Below are 16954 nucleotides of genomic sequence, written 5' to 3' on the forward strand. Positions count from 1 at the left end.
AGAAGTTAGATAGCCTAGGGCCACAAGAACTGATCTCCCAAGACCCCTCCAGGAGCATCCCTCCTCAGTGAAGAGTCTCCATTTAGTTATATTGAGACTTTTCATTAGCCAGTTTGATTCATTTATGCTCCATTTTACTCGATTCAGATACTAGAATGATACTGAAATGTTGTGTAGCAGAGGACTTCTGCAAGACAAGACTGAAATTGCAAGTTAAACCCAAATGTTGTGATAGCACACTAGAAAAAGAACTGAAAAGGGCATTCAAGCTAGACAGTATCTGTTTTCTTTAATGATAAACAACACAGGTTTAAAGGAAATTCTGCTCTGACCTAAGGGCTTCAGAAGGATGTTACTTACGTGGTAAAGGGGAGGACTGCAATCAACATCTTCAGGATCTGAAGGAGAGAGGGAGATGCCATGGGGCAGCCATGTAATAGTGTCAGTACAGTGTTATCATTGAGACTGGTCACATTGGTGTATGAGCAACAATAGGTTGGAAGACCAAATGAAAACAAAAATCAACAGGTTACAGGGCATGCTGTATGCTTTCTACAGCTGGACTGGTTCTATGCATCAACTCAAGAGACCCACCTCATTTTTTGCTGCTATGAAAAAGCCAGTTCAGACCTTTACATTTACTTTACCCCAGCACTTCATGCTACAAAATGAAAACATTCAGTTTTGGCAATTTGAAAAGGAAATCTAAGATTAGGGGTATAAGTTGTAGCTGTGTCAGTCTAATGACATAAGCAGACAAAGTTCTTTGGTTAAATCCAATATCTTTTATTAGACCAACTCAAAACAATTAGAAAAGTTCTTCTTTGCAAGCTTTCAGGCACAATCACCCTTTGGTCAGGCAGAAGAAGAATCTGAAAATGGTCTGTGCTCTTCCTGGATGGAGTAGTAAAGCAGCCAGAGGCCAGGTGTATGCAGAAAAGACAGTCAGTTAAAATGTAAACTGTGTTGGTCAATAGGTGAGAGACAGGTGTGGGGTGGAAGAGTACAGACCATCTGCAGGCGCTTCCTCTGCCTGATGAAGGGTGATTGTGCCTGAAAACTTGCAAAGAATTTTTCCAACTATTTGAGTAAGTCCAAGATTAGAAAACAGTATCAGAGCCTAGGGCTCAGATGTACCTCTTGGTAAAGACTGCTTTGGAAACCAGAAGATATTTTCTGGAGTGAAGTAGACCAGAACAGTGGTTCTCAACCTTTTTTGTATCAGGACCCATTTTTAAACATCAGTGCCCAGTCCTGACCCCGGGCCCCATACTCCAGACCGACTGCCCCCAGCCCCTCCTGTGTGGGGGCAGGGGATGGGTGTGTGGGGCCCCAAGCAGCCCCTCATAGGCTGGAATGCTGCCAGCATGCAAGGGAAAAGCAACAGCTTCCCTGTTTTTCTCCTTCAAAGGAGAATCCATTTTTAAAGTTGGTTTGCAACCCTTTCATATATTCTTGCGACACACTTTTGGGTCACAACCCGCAGGTTGAGAAATGCTGGACTAGAAGGTACAAATGCTTCTAAATGGCTCATTTTATTTTCATTATCCAACTGCAAAGAATGGAAGAATGGAGTTGGCCTTGGCTTGTCAGAAAAATATGATTTAGGCCTACCTGTGTGCCCAGCAGAACCAGATTTATATGCAATAAAAGAACATTGATGAGAGACAAAAAGCAGTAAGTTCATCCCCATCTTAACTGCTGGCTAAAAGCAGAGACAACTCATATCAGGTTTAGAGAGCAAGAGGCCGGTTAAGCTAAACAGGTAAATAATTTTTTACCACTAGGTGGCAAAAGCAGTCTGTTGTTTCCAACAAGCCCTCAGACTAAGGATTGGTGTACTCCACACAACAAGGAATTCAGATACAGATGTGCATCTCATGGGATTTACAAGAACACCCAGACCGCGGGCACAGCAGTCCCAGCTGATCTTCCACTCTATTTACTAGCACTCTGATGTACCTGATTAAATAGACTGATGCTTACAAAAAACACAGGAATCTTTGAATTAATCTAGTCTATAAAGTCCAATGCTGCCTTGTATTCTGCCAAACATTTTCTAGTTCAGTTGTACTCAGCCTTTTTAGTGTCAGGCCACCCCTCCACAAACTTTTTTGGTGACACCCCAAAACCACTGGTTGAAAACCACTGAACTATTGCCATGTGTTTCCCGCAGGAAGTGCTTTAGAAGAGGCACAAAGGGGCCATGAAAAACCTTCCTCAATTGAAAGGGGAGTTGGACATGACTGACCAAAATTTATCTTTGAACAACCCAGTCTTAAAATAAATAGTGCTCTTTCCTGCCCTGAAGCACTTCAGGACTCTTCTCTCTAACCAGGCTTCTGATTTGAACTGAGCAGCACTGAAGAGTTAGAGGCAATCTTTTATTTTTTCTGACTCTGGTCAGATTAATAGAAGACTTACTGAATCGGGATACTAGGTCTCTAGCTCTGCCTGTGAATGGTAGATGGTGAACCAGTTGCAACTGTTTGGGGAGTCAATACAGTTATTTTTAATTTCCTGTGCTTTATCTCCATGTTAATCTCTTTCAATTACACTTCATGGCTCCTCCAAATAGATATCTGCTGCTTCAGTTTATCCCACTGGCTACATAGCCAGACTGGGAAGGCAGCAGCACATGAGTTCTCCTGCCTTCATTAAGGCTCTCTAATCAGCCTAAAGTAGCAGGAGACCTGGTGGGTGCTGCAGTCCTTCTTGGTCCAATCCACAAGGCATCTCCCAGAAAGAGGCCTGCGAGACAGGTGGAACTGTCCCACATACAGCCCCTTCCTCCCCCCAACGTACCCTATTGTGCCTTACTCCAAACCTTGTGGGCCAAAGGGCCCAGCCCAGCCAGCAGCAGCTTCCCCATGGGGCAACTGCTACCGCTGCTGCAGCCACTCCGGGGGCTCCTACTTGGCTTCCCTATGCTCCGCTCACTCCAGGCAGCAGGTAGGGAAGTAACGAGGGTGGGGCTGCAGCTGCGTGGGACGCTGGAGTGTGGGGCTGGGACTGGCAGCAGTGCAGAGCCCGCGCCCAAGGGGAGGGCAGCAACAGTGCAGAGCCTGGGTGGGCAGTGCATGGGTGTGAGAAATGGTGGGAGGAGGTGTGGGGAACCCTCCAACACTTCCCCCATGGCGCACAGTCTGGAAGGGAGCAGTGGCAGAACTGCATATCACAGCCAAAAGCGGAGCCCTCCACTGGGCCATCTGTATTGCCAGTGCTTCTGCGCACTTGCACAGCACAGAAGGGAAGCCCCAGGCGCTGGAGCCGACTGCCTTCCCTGCCCTAGTGAGCTTCCCTCCCGTGCCACACAGTGATGGACGGCCCAGCAGGGAGCTGTGCTCCTCGCTGAGATGTGCAGCACTGGCTGGAGCCGGGCACCAGCGCCCCAGCCTGCTGTTGCACCATGAGGGAAGTGTGGAGGTGGGGGGAGCCAGGGGAGGGACTTCCAGTGGCAAACATCAGGGGTTAGAGATGGGATGTCCAGTCCCAAGATGGCGACTAGGGGGTAGGACAACTGTCAAGGGGCAGAACTACACATGTGGCCCTCAAAAGCTCACCAAACCTCATCAAGTGGCCCTCCACCCAAAATTGCCTGCCCCCGGTCTAGAAAAATCACACTCACATTCAATGAGGAAGAAGAAGCAGATGACTCCCATGGCTGTTATGATGATTCCGGGTACAATGAATGATAGGCCCCAATCTGATGTGACCCACACTCCAGCAATCAAGGACCCCAGGATATTCCCCACAGATGTATGAGAATTCCAGATGCCCATGATCAGACCTCTCCTGATTAAAGGAAGAACAAAACCATTTGTTCAGTAGTTTTAGTGTTATCAATGGCACTGACTGTTTGGGGAGACGTTAATGGCTAAGATAGTTGCCTCTTTCCTGTTGGTTGTCAACATCCTACTATTCCTTCTATCCCTAGATCATGCCAGCACTCTGGCAGCAGAGCTGTATTTGACAGGATTCCTTGCAGACCTTGCTTTTGTTTTTCTGGGCTCGCTGGGTGTGGGCAGATATTGTATCCATGACTCGGATGAAGAAGAATTTGGCAAAGCTCAGCAAGAGCTCCCTTTTACCAGAAACTGGACTGAGGCAAGCCTTAAACCAGGAAGGGTTATGAGAGAATTGTTGCTGCATATATTTTTTTGCCTATGAGAAAGTACTCATGGAATTTAGGAACTGCCCTTTACTCACACTCTCTCTTTCAATGTAAGGGCACACAGCAACACAAGAAGGTCTACCCACACTACTGCCAAAAAGCTGATGTAAAGGGCCAGCAGCTCCTAATCAACAATTTTATATAGGCAGCCCTGCTCTTATACAGGGTTACAGTTGAAATGATAATCGCAGAAAAAGCAACCAAAGTCTGTTCATTTGAATTAGAGAAACAACCATACAGGAAGGCCATACAGGCAGTAGCATCTGTAAAGAAGGCCTGTATGGACAATGATGCAATGAGGAGATGCAAGAAGATGATGCCTGACAAGTAGAACCATGATGCCCAGGTTGGACTGTAGCTAGATGGCAGAGTTTTAGATTCCAGAGGGATCATTTAAAATAACTGGTTCCCAAAATGAACGAGAAGGCCTTAAGGATAGGGCTATGCTTTGTATGAGCAGATTGCTGTTGTGCTCTGCAACAGACAGGACTTAAAGAAGGAACATGCAAAAGGAAGATCTGGACATAGACAACAGCAGCGAATACAGGAAGCATACCATATTTACTCAATTCCAAGATGAGGCTTTCCCCCGGCAATTGGCATGACAGAAAAAGGCACCTCGTCTTCTAATCATATACAAGGAAATCTCACTAAATACATTGTCTATTATTAAACTGCTGCCAAAAGCAGAATGTGCTCAGCAATTGAAATCAACTGTGAAGTACTGCCAACAGCCAACACTATGACTATAAAACACTTTTTAAGGGAAGGAGGGAAATATACACACACACACGCACACACACCCCTCTATATTGGCAGCACTGTCTCATTACCAGTCCAGTTCAACTGACAGTTCCTAACACACATACACCATCAAAGTCCTCCTACAACAACTGCACCCATGTATCCATATCTTTTATCCATTACAATCACGCCAAATCATCTTGGTTCCCTCTACTTCGCCCTTCCCTTTCCAGCCCCAAGTCTTCCATTTCCATCCCCAGTCCATATTGTCTTCATCATTCCCTTCTCCCCTGTTGTCCTTGCTGCTCCACCCCCTCTTTGTCACTGTTCTCATCATCTTCCTCCTCCTATGTCTTCTCTGGGGGTTCTATTCTTAAACAGTCTCTGCCAGTTTCTTGTCTTCTTGTCTGCCATCTCCTCCCTGTGACTTTTTGTAGCATAACTGCATCTCACTAGTCCTCAACTGGCAGATTTGTGTGTTTGTACATAAGCAGGTTCCCAGACTTCCACAGGATGTTTCTGAAGCAGGAGATGAACAGGCTGAAGCAGGCTGTCAGGATCCCTTGCTGTTTGGTTAGCTGTCCAAACAGTGCCATCTTTCTGGTCAGGGTGTTGACCCCTGGCCACCATCATGAGGAGTAAGATTACTCTCCTCCACACCTCCCTAGCATGCGGTTAGTACCAGAGGAGGTAGTCAATTGTTTCCGCTTTCCAGAGGCAGGTTTGCCTGGGGTAGTTTGGTGTACCTTCCTGCCCGTCTCCATTTCTCAGTGCCTGCACCGTGGGCTACCTGCCAGTTCAAGTCTCTGTGTTCCTTCTCCAGATCCTGTGGGAAGACTCGCTCCCCACACAGTCTTGCTGCTGTCACCAGGGAACATATCCATGGTTGACATCCTGTCCCTTGCTTTTACCACCTCCTGTATCTTATGGTGGCTTTTCAGGGTTATTTATTGGGCCTTTTTTTTGCAGCTTGTATTTGTTCCAGAATTGTTGCAAGACCTTGTAGAACCACAGCGGTTCCCAGATCCACAAGTGCATATTAGGTGGTGCATACATCTCCCAGCTGTGCTGTATAAGTACAATGCACATTTTTTTTTGCAAAAATATATTTTCATAGATATATCTATATAAATCACACTACCTTTACCAAACTGTCCTGTTGCTACTATGGGTCACTTGACAATCCAAACCATATCACTGCCGTTACATCATACACATTCCCATCACAATATCCTCACCAGCACCCACTTTCCTGCATGTTTGTGCACCCACATGCCCATCACCATTGTGCAAGGATAGCTTAGTGCTACCCATCAGAATAAGTCATATGCTAGTGCCCACTAAGTGCAATACCTATCACTGCAGACTCTTCTCTAGTCATGGCAAGCCACTAAGACAAGTGGTCCCAAGTGCCGCAGCAGGTTCCCTGCAACTATTTCAAGCAGCAGGCTGTTCTGGAGTCCTCCCCAACTGCCAGTAAAAGGGGGGAAAACCCAGAGGGCTGGGAGTCCAGAATGTATGTGGGTAAGGTTACAGAGTTGCTCCAGAAGGAGCCAGGGCAAGTTTAGACCCAGTCGGGTAATTGGCCGGCCACTACCCTGGTGAGGGTCACAGGAGAGGCCCAAAAGAGTACGTCTGCCACCCAAGGTATGAGCTAGCTAAAGCCTGTGACCTAAGGGGCCTGCTCCCAGAGGGAGCAAGGCAGTACAAGTTGTTGAGGCACGAAAGACACCCTGTGAGAGGGGGTGGAGCGTGAGAGGCCCTAGTGAGAGGAGGGCAATATGAATGTGTGTGCGTCTGAGGCCTGACAACAAGGGCTAAGCTCGGTCCGGCTGCAAGCCAGGAGCATTGTCATCTGGATACCATCTGCAAGGCTTGGGCTGCCATATAGGGGAGGAACAGAACCACAGATAGCGCCCCCTGACATCGGGGCAAGAATGGGCAGCCTCCCACCTAATTAACAACATAATTATGTAACAACAAGGAATGGCAGGAGACAGAGGTGCGTGGTGTGCCCAGAGGCAGGTGGGGAAACCAGCACTGTGGCTGGCCAGGGAGAACCCCACTTTGCCACAGAGGGGAAGACCAGTGCAGTATACAAAAACACCAGTAACAACACCACCCTCATGAGCGTCATGTGCCCCACCCATCAACCCATTGCACAAGTTCCACAGTGCCAGTTTCTGTCTGTCTGAGGCCACAGTCTTTTCTCACATTTTCTGTCCTTTCAGCAAATTCATCCAAGACAAAGGCATCCAAGATTCTCTCCCTGTCATCTCCTCTCTCAGCCTGACACATATGATTAGTGTGGCCCCAGCCTCCACTAGGTGAAGCTGGATCAGGTTGCTCTGTGCCTCATCTGCAAACATGTGCCAGTCTGAGAAAGAAGGCAACAAGGGAGAGCAATGTCATGGATCATCATGGCTTGAATTATGCTGATTATGGTAAGGCCCAGTCCACTAAACTATATGTGTTAAGTCATGAGTCTTTCGACTAATACCATGTACCAGTTGGCCTCTTGTCAGCCAAGATCAAGCACAGTTCTTATTCTGAGCTGCACTGGTCTGTTCCTTTGGCCAAGATCACCTTGAACGGCACTGTGTAGCAGACCCATCCAATGCACTGCAGACAGAATCCCCTATAAGAGTCTATTATAGCCTCCCAATGGAAGGATCTCAGCTACATACCTATTTTATGGAAATGGGGGATTTTCCCTAGCTTGCTCCTTTGGCCTTTGTGCTAAGGGCAAGAAAGATTTGGGGGCATCTGAACTCCAAAACTTCCAGGCATGAGGCCTGCACTGAAGTGCTCTGGGTTAGAATACAAGGCAGTGGAGGGGAAAGAGACTTAATGGTGGGGGTCTACTACAGACCACCCCACCAAGGGGAAGAGCTAGACCAGGAATTCTTAAGTCAGCTCACGGAGGTAGTTAGGTCAAAGGACGTGGTCATCACAGGTGACCTGAACTTTCCGGACATCTGCTGGGAAGAGCAGTCAGCCAGGTCTGACCGCTCACATAGGCTCCTAGCCAAAATACAGGACCTCCATCTAACCCAGGAGGTGCACAGCCCCACCAGGGGGGACACCTTGTTGGACATGGTGCTGGCCATGGGTGACGACCTGGTGAGGGGGCTGCGGGTGCTCGACCACCTGGGCGACAGTGATCATCACCTGCTGGAATTTACCATCCAGCACAAGGTGGCAAAAGGCCTGCAGCAAGGCAGCAGCTCTAGACTTCAGGAGGGTGGATTTCAATGAGCTAAGGAGAATAGTCAGGGAGGCACTGAGGTCCCAGAGGGAAGAGGAGTTGGGTGTCCAAGAAAAATAGTTGCTTCTTAAGGAGATGATCCTCCAAGCCCAAGGGGAGGTAATCCCAACACAGATCAAAGGAAGCAGGAGGGCACAAAAGCCTACATGGCTCATCAAAAGCATCCGAGAATGTCTCCTAGCTAAAAGGGAGGCTTACACCCAATGGAAGGGAGGGGCCATCACCAGGGAGGACTATACTGTGGTTGCTCGGGGCTGCAGAGGGGTGGTCAGGAAGGCCATGGCGGAGATGGAACTGGGACTAGCTACCCGGATCAAGGACGACAAGAAGTCCTTTTTTAAATACATAGGGAGCAGCAAAAGAAGGTACCAGGTAACGTGGGGCCCCTGTACATACTAGGAACTCTGGTCGTCACACCAGATGACAAAGATAACCTATTTAATGACGTCTTTGCCTCCATTTTCCCGAGCAGGGACTGGATCATCCCCCCCCACTGGGCCCCCATCAGGCCCAAGGGAGGCGCACCTGGGCCAAGGGTCAGTGAGGATCTAGTCAGGGAAATTCTGGAGGGACTGGACATATTTAAGTCAGCTGGTCCTGACGATCTCCACTCCAGAGTGCCAAGGGAACTAGCTGGAGGTCATTGCGGTACCCCTGGCACGGCTTTATGAGCACTCATGGTGCTCTGGTGTGGTGCCAGAGGACTGGAAGAGGGCCAACATGGTTCCCATTTTCAAAAAAAGGGAGGAAGGAGGACCCGGGAAACTATAGGCCAGTTAGTCTTACCTCAATCCTGGATAAGCTTTTTGAGAGAATTATTCTGGCACATGTCCACGAGGGGCCAACAGGGGAGATTATGCTTAGGGGCAACCAACACAGGTTCATTAGAGGCAGGTCCTGTCAGATCAACCTGGTGGCTTTCTATGACCAAAGTCACAAAATCCTTAGATGCAGGGGTAGCAGTGGACATAGTCTTTCTGGACTTTAGGAAGGCCTTTGACACTGTCTCTCACCCCATTCTCGTTAAAAAACTGGGGGACTGTGGTGTTGACACCTATACAGTCAAATGGGTCGCCAGCTGGCTGGAGGGCCGCACCTGGAGAGTGGTGGTGGATGGGTCATTTTCATCCTGGAAGGACGTGGGCAGTGGGGTTCCGCAGGGCTCCGTCCTCGGGCTTGCACTGTTCAACATCTTCATCAGTGACTTGGACAAGGGGGTCAAAAGCACCCTGTCCAAATTTGCTTTGACACTAAGATGTGGGGGGACGTGGGCACGCTAGATGGGAGGAATAGGCTGCAATCAGACCTAGACAGGTTACAGGGGTGGGCAGATGAGAACAGGATGGGTTTCAACATTGACAAGTGCAAGGTGCTGCACCTGGGGAGGAAGAACCAGCACCATACTTACAGGCTGGGGAACTCCCTTCTTGTCAGTGCAGAGGCAGAAGAGGATCTTGGAGTTGTCATTGATGCCAGTGTGAACATGGGCCAGCAGTGTGGGGATGCAGTCAGGAAGGCCAACCACACTTTGTCATGCATCCACAGATGCATCTCAAGCAGGTCCAAGGAGGCGATTCTCCCTCTCTATGCGGCACTGGCCAGGCTGCAGCTAGAGTACTGCGTCCAGTTCTGTCTGGGCACCGCACTTCAAGAGGGATGTGGACAACATGGAGAGGGTCCAGAGGAGGACCACTCTCATGATCGGGGGGAGCAGGGCAGGCCCTATGAGGAGAGACTATGGGACCTGAACCTGTTCAGCCTCCACAAAAGAAGGCTGAGGGGGGATCTAGTGGCCTGTTACAAACTAGTCAGAGGGGACCAGCAGGCACTGGGGGAGTCTCTGTTCCCTTGAGCACTACCAGGAGTGACTAGAAATAACGGTCACAAGCTGGCAGAGCGTAAATTCAGATTAAGACATCAGGAGGCGCTACTTCACTGTCAGGGCAGCTAGGATCTGGAACCAACTTCCAAGCGAAGTGGTGTTGGCTCCTACCCTGGGGGTCTTTAAGACAAGGCTAGACAATCACCTTGCTGGGGTCGCTTGACCCCAGTACTCTTTTCTGCCATGGCAGGGGGTCAGACTTGATGATCTGCTCGGGTCCCTTCCAACCCTACTAACTATGAACTATGAACTAAGATGTTTGCCATGGATTTGGGAGCATGTGAAGCCCCAGACTGAAGAGTCTGGGCAGAAGGACACTTGCTGGTGGTAGCGCGACACAGACTTAAATGATTGAGTTCTTCTCAGGCAACAGAATTCAGAACTGATTTGGCTAACTTGGCCTAAGAGGTAGTTTTTCCAGAGTGAGACTTTTCCCTTGCACTCCAGGCATACTGACCTTTGAGAGTTTCCCCAAAAACAGGAAACTTGTCTGCCCAACTTTGTGGCAATGGGGGACTGCTTTTTTGCCTTCCCCCTGCCTTTCTCCCTGGCCTTTTGGCTAAGAGCAAGCAAGACTAGGGGATACCCAAATCCCAGGGTCTGTGGGCCCTGGGCTTGCACATAGGATGTCTGCCACAGATTTGGGGAGTATCTGCAGCCCCAGATTGATGAGTCTAGGAAGAAAGATACTTGCCCAGTGGTAGAGCTACATGGACTTAAATGACTCAGCTCTGCTCAACTGAAATTTGACCATAGGCCTTTGCCCAACAGAATTCAGAATTGATCTGGCCCTTGAAATAAAACAAAACAAAAAAATTAAATGCAGGCATTTTGGCTAAGATCAAATGTAGATCAAATATACAATGAGGCCTGTCTCTTGTATTCCTGGCAGAATGACCCCTGCAAGTTTTCCCAAATGGATGAAACTCAGCTGCACAATTCTGTAGTAATGGGGGACTGACTGCACTCACTCTCTCTTTCTCCCTGGCTTGCTCCCCAGTCTTCCGGCTAGGAGCAAGACAGACTAAGGGGCATTTGAACTGGAAGGCGTCTGGGCCTGGGGCTTGCATGTTGGATGCGTGCCATAGATTTGGCAAGTATCTGAAGCCCCAGACTGATGAGCCTGGAAGGGAGGATACCTACCCAGGGGTAGAGCCATACAGACTTAACAACTGAGTTCTGCTCAGTTGAAAGTTGGAACTGAGTTTGGCCAGTTGAATCTGAAACTGAGTTGGCCCTTGAAACGAAATATATATAAAAAAAGTTATACTAGATTTAAGTGCTACTCAAAAGTGTATTTATGAAACCCCTGTGTTAAAACTTACAGCCATTTAAAAAAAATGGTAATCCACATTCTGGATCAACTAAGTCCATGGGTACTGTATGCAAATTGCTACAGCCATGTTTAATTTCAAAGTTATTGTTTCAAATTTGCTGCTCACTTCCATGTGCTCAGAGAAAACAGTCTGACAATAAAGGACAGGGGAGAGGTTGCCAGGGGAAAAAGTTGTGGGGAAGCAGAGAGCAAAGAGCTATATGATCCCCCAGCTTTATTTTCTCTGCTGTAGCAGTGGGGAGGGGAAAAATTCAAGGTAAACCTTCAATAACTAGATTCTATCTGGAAAATGATAACAGATTTATATTTTTTCCAGATACAGAATCTAATTATAAGGGGGGTAAACTTATAATCAGGGTCATCTTCTATCTGAGTAAATATAGTAGTTGAGGAGATACAGATCTGCAGCCACGTACAAGAGGAGGAAAGTTTAGGGTAAAGAATCACACAAGATCAGTGAAGACAGTGGATAGTGAAGAACTAGTACTTGGCCCAGGGAACTGAAGAGATATCGGTGTGCCAAATGCACCTGTTTAACAGGTGACAAGCGTACAACATACATAATTTGAGAGATGCAGCCTGTTGGAAGGCTGTTACTTCCTGCTACTCAACAATAGCAGTGGCTCATCAAGCTCATGCTAGAAAACCAAGGTCTATGCCACAAAGCCCTAACTCACAGGAGGTCTTCAGGCAACAGAAACAGAGTGCAGCATGCAGGCTTTACTACTGGAGAACTGCTCAGAGCAGCTTCCTATGTAATGGTACTTCTGTCCTTAGAGAAGCTAAAATCCTGGGCCTTCCTAATCCCCCATCTGATGGAAATTTAGTTTAAGGATGCTGTATACATTTTGGGCCAGGCCCCAGCGACATCACTGTAAATCATAAATCAAGGCAAACCTGGGGGTTACCGCACAAAGCATAGTTTCCTGCTACAGAAAATGTATAAATCAAGCACCTCCAAAAAGGAGATTAAGCAAAAAGCACTTGACAAAAGCCGCAACAGAGATCATGCGATAAGAAATACACTCACTTCCCCTTTCCAAACCAGTTCCCGACACACGTTACCACAGATGGCCAACCGGTTGTCTGCACCAAGCCATTGCAGATCTAGCAGAAAGAAGGGAGACAGCATGAGTACAGGAAAGCATCTGCATAAACAAGTTGTGAAAAATAAAAACAAACAAACAAGCACTGTCACTGTGCTGTATGGCATTTATCCCAGGTCTCAAGCAACTTCAGTCATTCTCTAGTAACAAGCTATTAGTATACCTCATTCACTACCTGAATCAAAATCTGAGGCAACAGTATTTTACCCTTCTTATTCCAAAGTCTTTAGTCCAGTCAGCATCTAGAATGCCCCCTTTCCCCCTCTTCTACTCCAATGACATGCTTTCAGACACAGAATTTCTTCACGGCCTCACTATACTACCATTCTCTCTTAACTCTAAGGTGGCAGTAATGCAGAAACTAGGCCAGCACAGAAGCAGAGTTGCAATTTTTGCAGTTTGGTCACACTTGCCAAATGCAAGCAACCCCAATGCAGATGCAGTCTAGGCAGCCATAGCAGGCTTAAGTTTAGGGGAGGGAGGAGAAGGTGCCAGTTTACTCTGCTAGTTTGCAAGTGCTCTTGCATATCATAGGAAAAGTCCATTTTCTGTGGCCCACAATGAGCTCTCTCCAAAGCCTTGGTTGCTTGCCAGACTATAATTTGTGTAGCTGTCCTGAAGAAGTGGTACACAAGAAAGGCCACACACCACTCCTAGCTCACTATGCAGGAACACTTTAGCTATTTCCATCACCCAGTCCAATAGCTGTTTGTGTATTTCCAAGCCCACCCAAACTACTCGGAGAAGGTTTAAAAAATGCCAAAGGCAGATACTTAGACCTCAAAGGAATATCAAGCTACCAGAGGAACCCTTCTTCCATAAGGAGTGACCAGGAAGCTGCAATCATTATGGAATTCAACATGAGTGTAGCTGTTTGGTTCCCCGGAGACAGCCAGTAGCAGCTCACCTTGTGCCCCGTACCCTCTGGTGTGAGGCAAGTTACCCCAGGTGGGGTAGAGGAGGCTGGACCCAGGAGCCTGACCTGGGATACTGGGGGCCTCCAGGAGCTGCAGCAGCATCAGCAATCCTGCCATTTGCAGTCTAACTGGCAGCTAGAGTGTGGCTCCAGCCAGCCAGGCTCCAGCTCTGAGTGGTGTGCACTGCCCCCACATGAGCCACTCTACCTTTTTTTGCGCAGATTTTTCTGACCCATGGATATCCAGGGCTCAGAAGAACACCCCACCCCCTGTGCTGCTCCCTTGTAGTGCAAAGAACAGCTGAATGTGTGGTGTGTCGTATGTGGTGCTGCAGATGTGTCTGCAGCACCACATACTGAACAGCCACTCTCGTCTGGACAGGGCCATTGAGTGACCAGCACTTTTGAAAAAAGTTGGACCATTTATCGGAGTATTTAAAATACAGGCTTGAAAAATAAAATTTTAGGTGACAATTTTCAAAAGCACAAACTGAAAATCAATAATATTGCCTATTTCATGGGGCTCATACATTGGGGTGGAAGAGAGGTTTGTCACTTGCCCAAAATTGTACAGTGAGACAGTGACAGGCTAGAATCAGAATGTGGAATCCTTAGCTCAACCTCAGCACTCTTTTGTACAGGGTTGACTACTCCAGTAACTGAGAACACCAAGAGCCCCTCACTTTTCACTATGTAGCTAGTATTTACACCTGCTGAAGAACAAAGTTTTACTGCATCCCACAGGAGGACAAAGGATCCTGGCTCCACAGTATTGTATAGCAATGTTTGTTTGTCTGTCTGAAAGTCTTACAACTACCTTACTTTTTCCATTTAATTGCATCGTTTCAATTCCTCAGCCCCTCCCAACAGCAGTACCACATGCCTGGGATATAAACATGGCTTTGAATCCTACACCCAAGTTGAGAATCCAGATCCACTACTGACCCTCAGACACCTCCTGTCACTGCTTGTTTCTCCATTTGTAAAACAGAGTTAATAAGACTGACTCACTTCACAGGGAAGTTGTGAGGCTCAAAGCCTTATTCTGTGGGAGGCATCTCAAGTTTACAAGCCTGAGCACCTCAGTCTTGAAGAAGAATGGACGAGATCAGTTTTTAGATACTCCTTGGCAACCCAACAAGTCTACCCCAGCCTAAATGTCTATTTAAAAGTGTTTGCATGTCAAATAAGACTTAACCTAGGCTCCTGTCCCCTGGATTCCAGGGATGCAATTAAGGGTTGCACTGACTGTTTTCCAATAAAGATAGACTGTTAACCAAAAAAAAAAAAAATACCAGGCAGTAACAGCCAGGGTTACACCCAGGACCTCACGCTGCGAAACGAGCTTGTTGTGAAATTTTTTCCTGGAGTCACTTAAGGACATGTAAAGAACAGAATACCCACAAGGGCAGCTGCTTTGTGGAAACCTGCACTATTTCCCCAAACCCCTGAAGTTAGTTTCTCCACTGTGAGCCAGGATACATTTGGCAGTCATGTTTCATTACAGCCCACATAAAGGTGGCACTATAGCAGGTTTGGCAGCATTTTTCCTGTTAGAGCAATCAAAAGAGAAACATGCAATTATAAGTTCAGGAAATGCTGTTGACTGCAGTAGGTTCAGTTTCATCACCATATGTGCCAGTTGTGTCTGACCTCTTATACTGCAACTTTTTTGAGCAGATCTTGAAGGGATTAGGCCTTTTCATAGTTGGACAGGAACGAGAGCACTCTTCACAGAGATCTTGGATAGGTCTCAGATCCGTGTTACCCAAACTTTTGGCACATAGGGCACACATTTTTCCCAGATTAACATTAGCGGCATACTTCACTCATTGGCAGGCCATATCTGGTGCATTTGCCCCATCCTGCCATATGGGGCCAACTCTGCTGGATCCCCATTCAGCTTATTTTCCACAGCACACTTCTACCAAACTCATGACACACTAATGTCCTGTGGCACATGCTTTGGGAACCACGCCCTAGATGAAGAAGACTACTCTTCTGAACACATGCATTTAGCTTTCACCCTCCTCTCAAGGTGTCACTAGTCTTGCTAATCCCCTTGACAATCCCTCTCCTTTGACAATGAGACTTTTTCATCCACATCTTATCAGCTTCTAAAGAGAGTCTTATGGAGGAAATCATAATGGAGGAGAGGAATTTCCCTCCACGTTCCAGAGAATAAGCCAGCTCTCACACACGTTTTCTCTCTCTCCCTCCTCATTTCTTTGGAACAATATTTATAATGAGTTTGAACATGCTATGACAGGACACTCTGGAAAGTGCGCCGCTTTAGAACATGCACCTGGCATAACCAGACATCTGTTAACCTGCCAGCTCTTCCTGTCACACAGTATTAAACAAGGGTGTGGGATACAAGACACTTTGTGGCTTGCCTTTGCCTTCATGGAAGTCTGAAGTGACCAAAGGAGATGAACACGTAACAGAGAGCTTCCCCAGTTACTGAAAAACAAATCTTAACTCTAAAGAATACAGAGTAGCAGAAACCCAGAGGAGGGGAGGAGGGGTCATAAATTTAGGTACTCAGAGTGAAGCCAGCGCACTTAAACTACAGCTCTGTTAATTTGTTTATTTAAGGTTAGGAGTTTAGACTCTAACACAGGCCAGAATATTTCATTTTGAAATTCTCTACTGCTTGCAGAGAAACTAAGGCTGATATTATAGTGAAAGGCATACAAAGACACTAAGAAGAGCTAAAAAAACCCATCAGCTCATTGATCAGCATCCATCAAAAAGGCAAACAAAGCGTTAGGGATAATTAAAAAGGGAATTATAAACAAAACTGAAAGTATCCTTATGCCCCTTTATAAATCCATGGTGCATCCACACCCTGAATACAGTTCCCAGTTCTGCTCCCCACACCTCAAAAAGGATATAAAAGAATGATAGAAAGTACAGAGAAAAGCAGCAAGGATGATTAGTTGTATGGAGGAGCTTCCATATGAGGAGAGACTAAAGAGACTAAGCCTATTCAGTTTACAAAAGAGATGTTTGAGAGGGGACGTGATAAGGGCCTACAAAATACTAAATTGTGAAAAGAAAGTAAATAGGGATTTATTATTTACTATCTCTTGCAATACAAGAACAAAGGGTCACCAAACTAAATGAGTAGGTAGTTTAACTTAAGTTTAAAACTAACAAAAGGAAGTTATTTTTCACACAGTGTGTAATTCAAGTATCGAACTCACTGCTACCAGATGTTCTGGAAACTGACAGTTTAGCCAGGTACAAAAAGGGATTGGACAAATTCTTGGAGGAAAGGGACATCAGTAGCTACTGAACCTGGGAGTTAGGCCAGGTGGAATTGAACAAACCAGAGGGCGTATGGCTCAATGAGATGACTGCTGGCCTAAAACTGCACATGCTCTGGATTCTAGCCTAGACCTTTACATCAAATGGGGCAGTAAATTCCCTATTGCACTATTCCCCTTCCTTCTTATCCAATGAGTATTACCAATAAATGAAATGAGGCAAGGTCTCAGATCCAAAAAAAAATTGCTGGAGACC

The 16954-nt window shown here is 46.9% G+C and overlaps 1 protein-coding gene across 1 annotated transcript in view; it reads right to left on the reverse strand.

Moving 5' to 3' along the window:
* SLC37A2 (solute carrier family 37 member 2) overlaps positions 1–16954 on the reverse strand; it is a 99928-nt gene that overhangs the window by 41519 nt on the left and 41455 nt on the right. Inside the window, exons 6-8 of the mRNA XM_090027264.1 lie at positions 12435–12511; positions 3629–3795; positions 361–398 (exon numbers count right to left, since the gene is read on the reverse strand). Coding sequence (XP_089883390.1) covers positions 361–398; positions 3629–3795; positions 12435–12511 — 282 coding nt within the window. The remainder of the gene's footprint in view (positions 1–360; positions 399–3628; positions 3796–12434; positions 12512–16954) is intronic.

Source organism: Crocodylus siamensis, chromosome 14 (genome assembly GCF_052110815.1).
Source record: "Crocodylus siamensis isolate JL-2025a chromosome 14, ASM5211081v1, whole genome shotgun sequence".
Classification (NCBI taxonomy): Eukaryota; Metazoa; Chordata; order Crocodylia; family Crocodylidae; genus Crocodylus; species Crocodylus siamensis.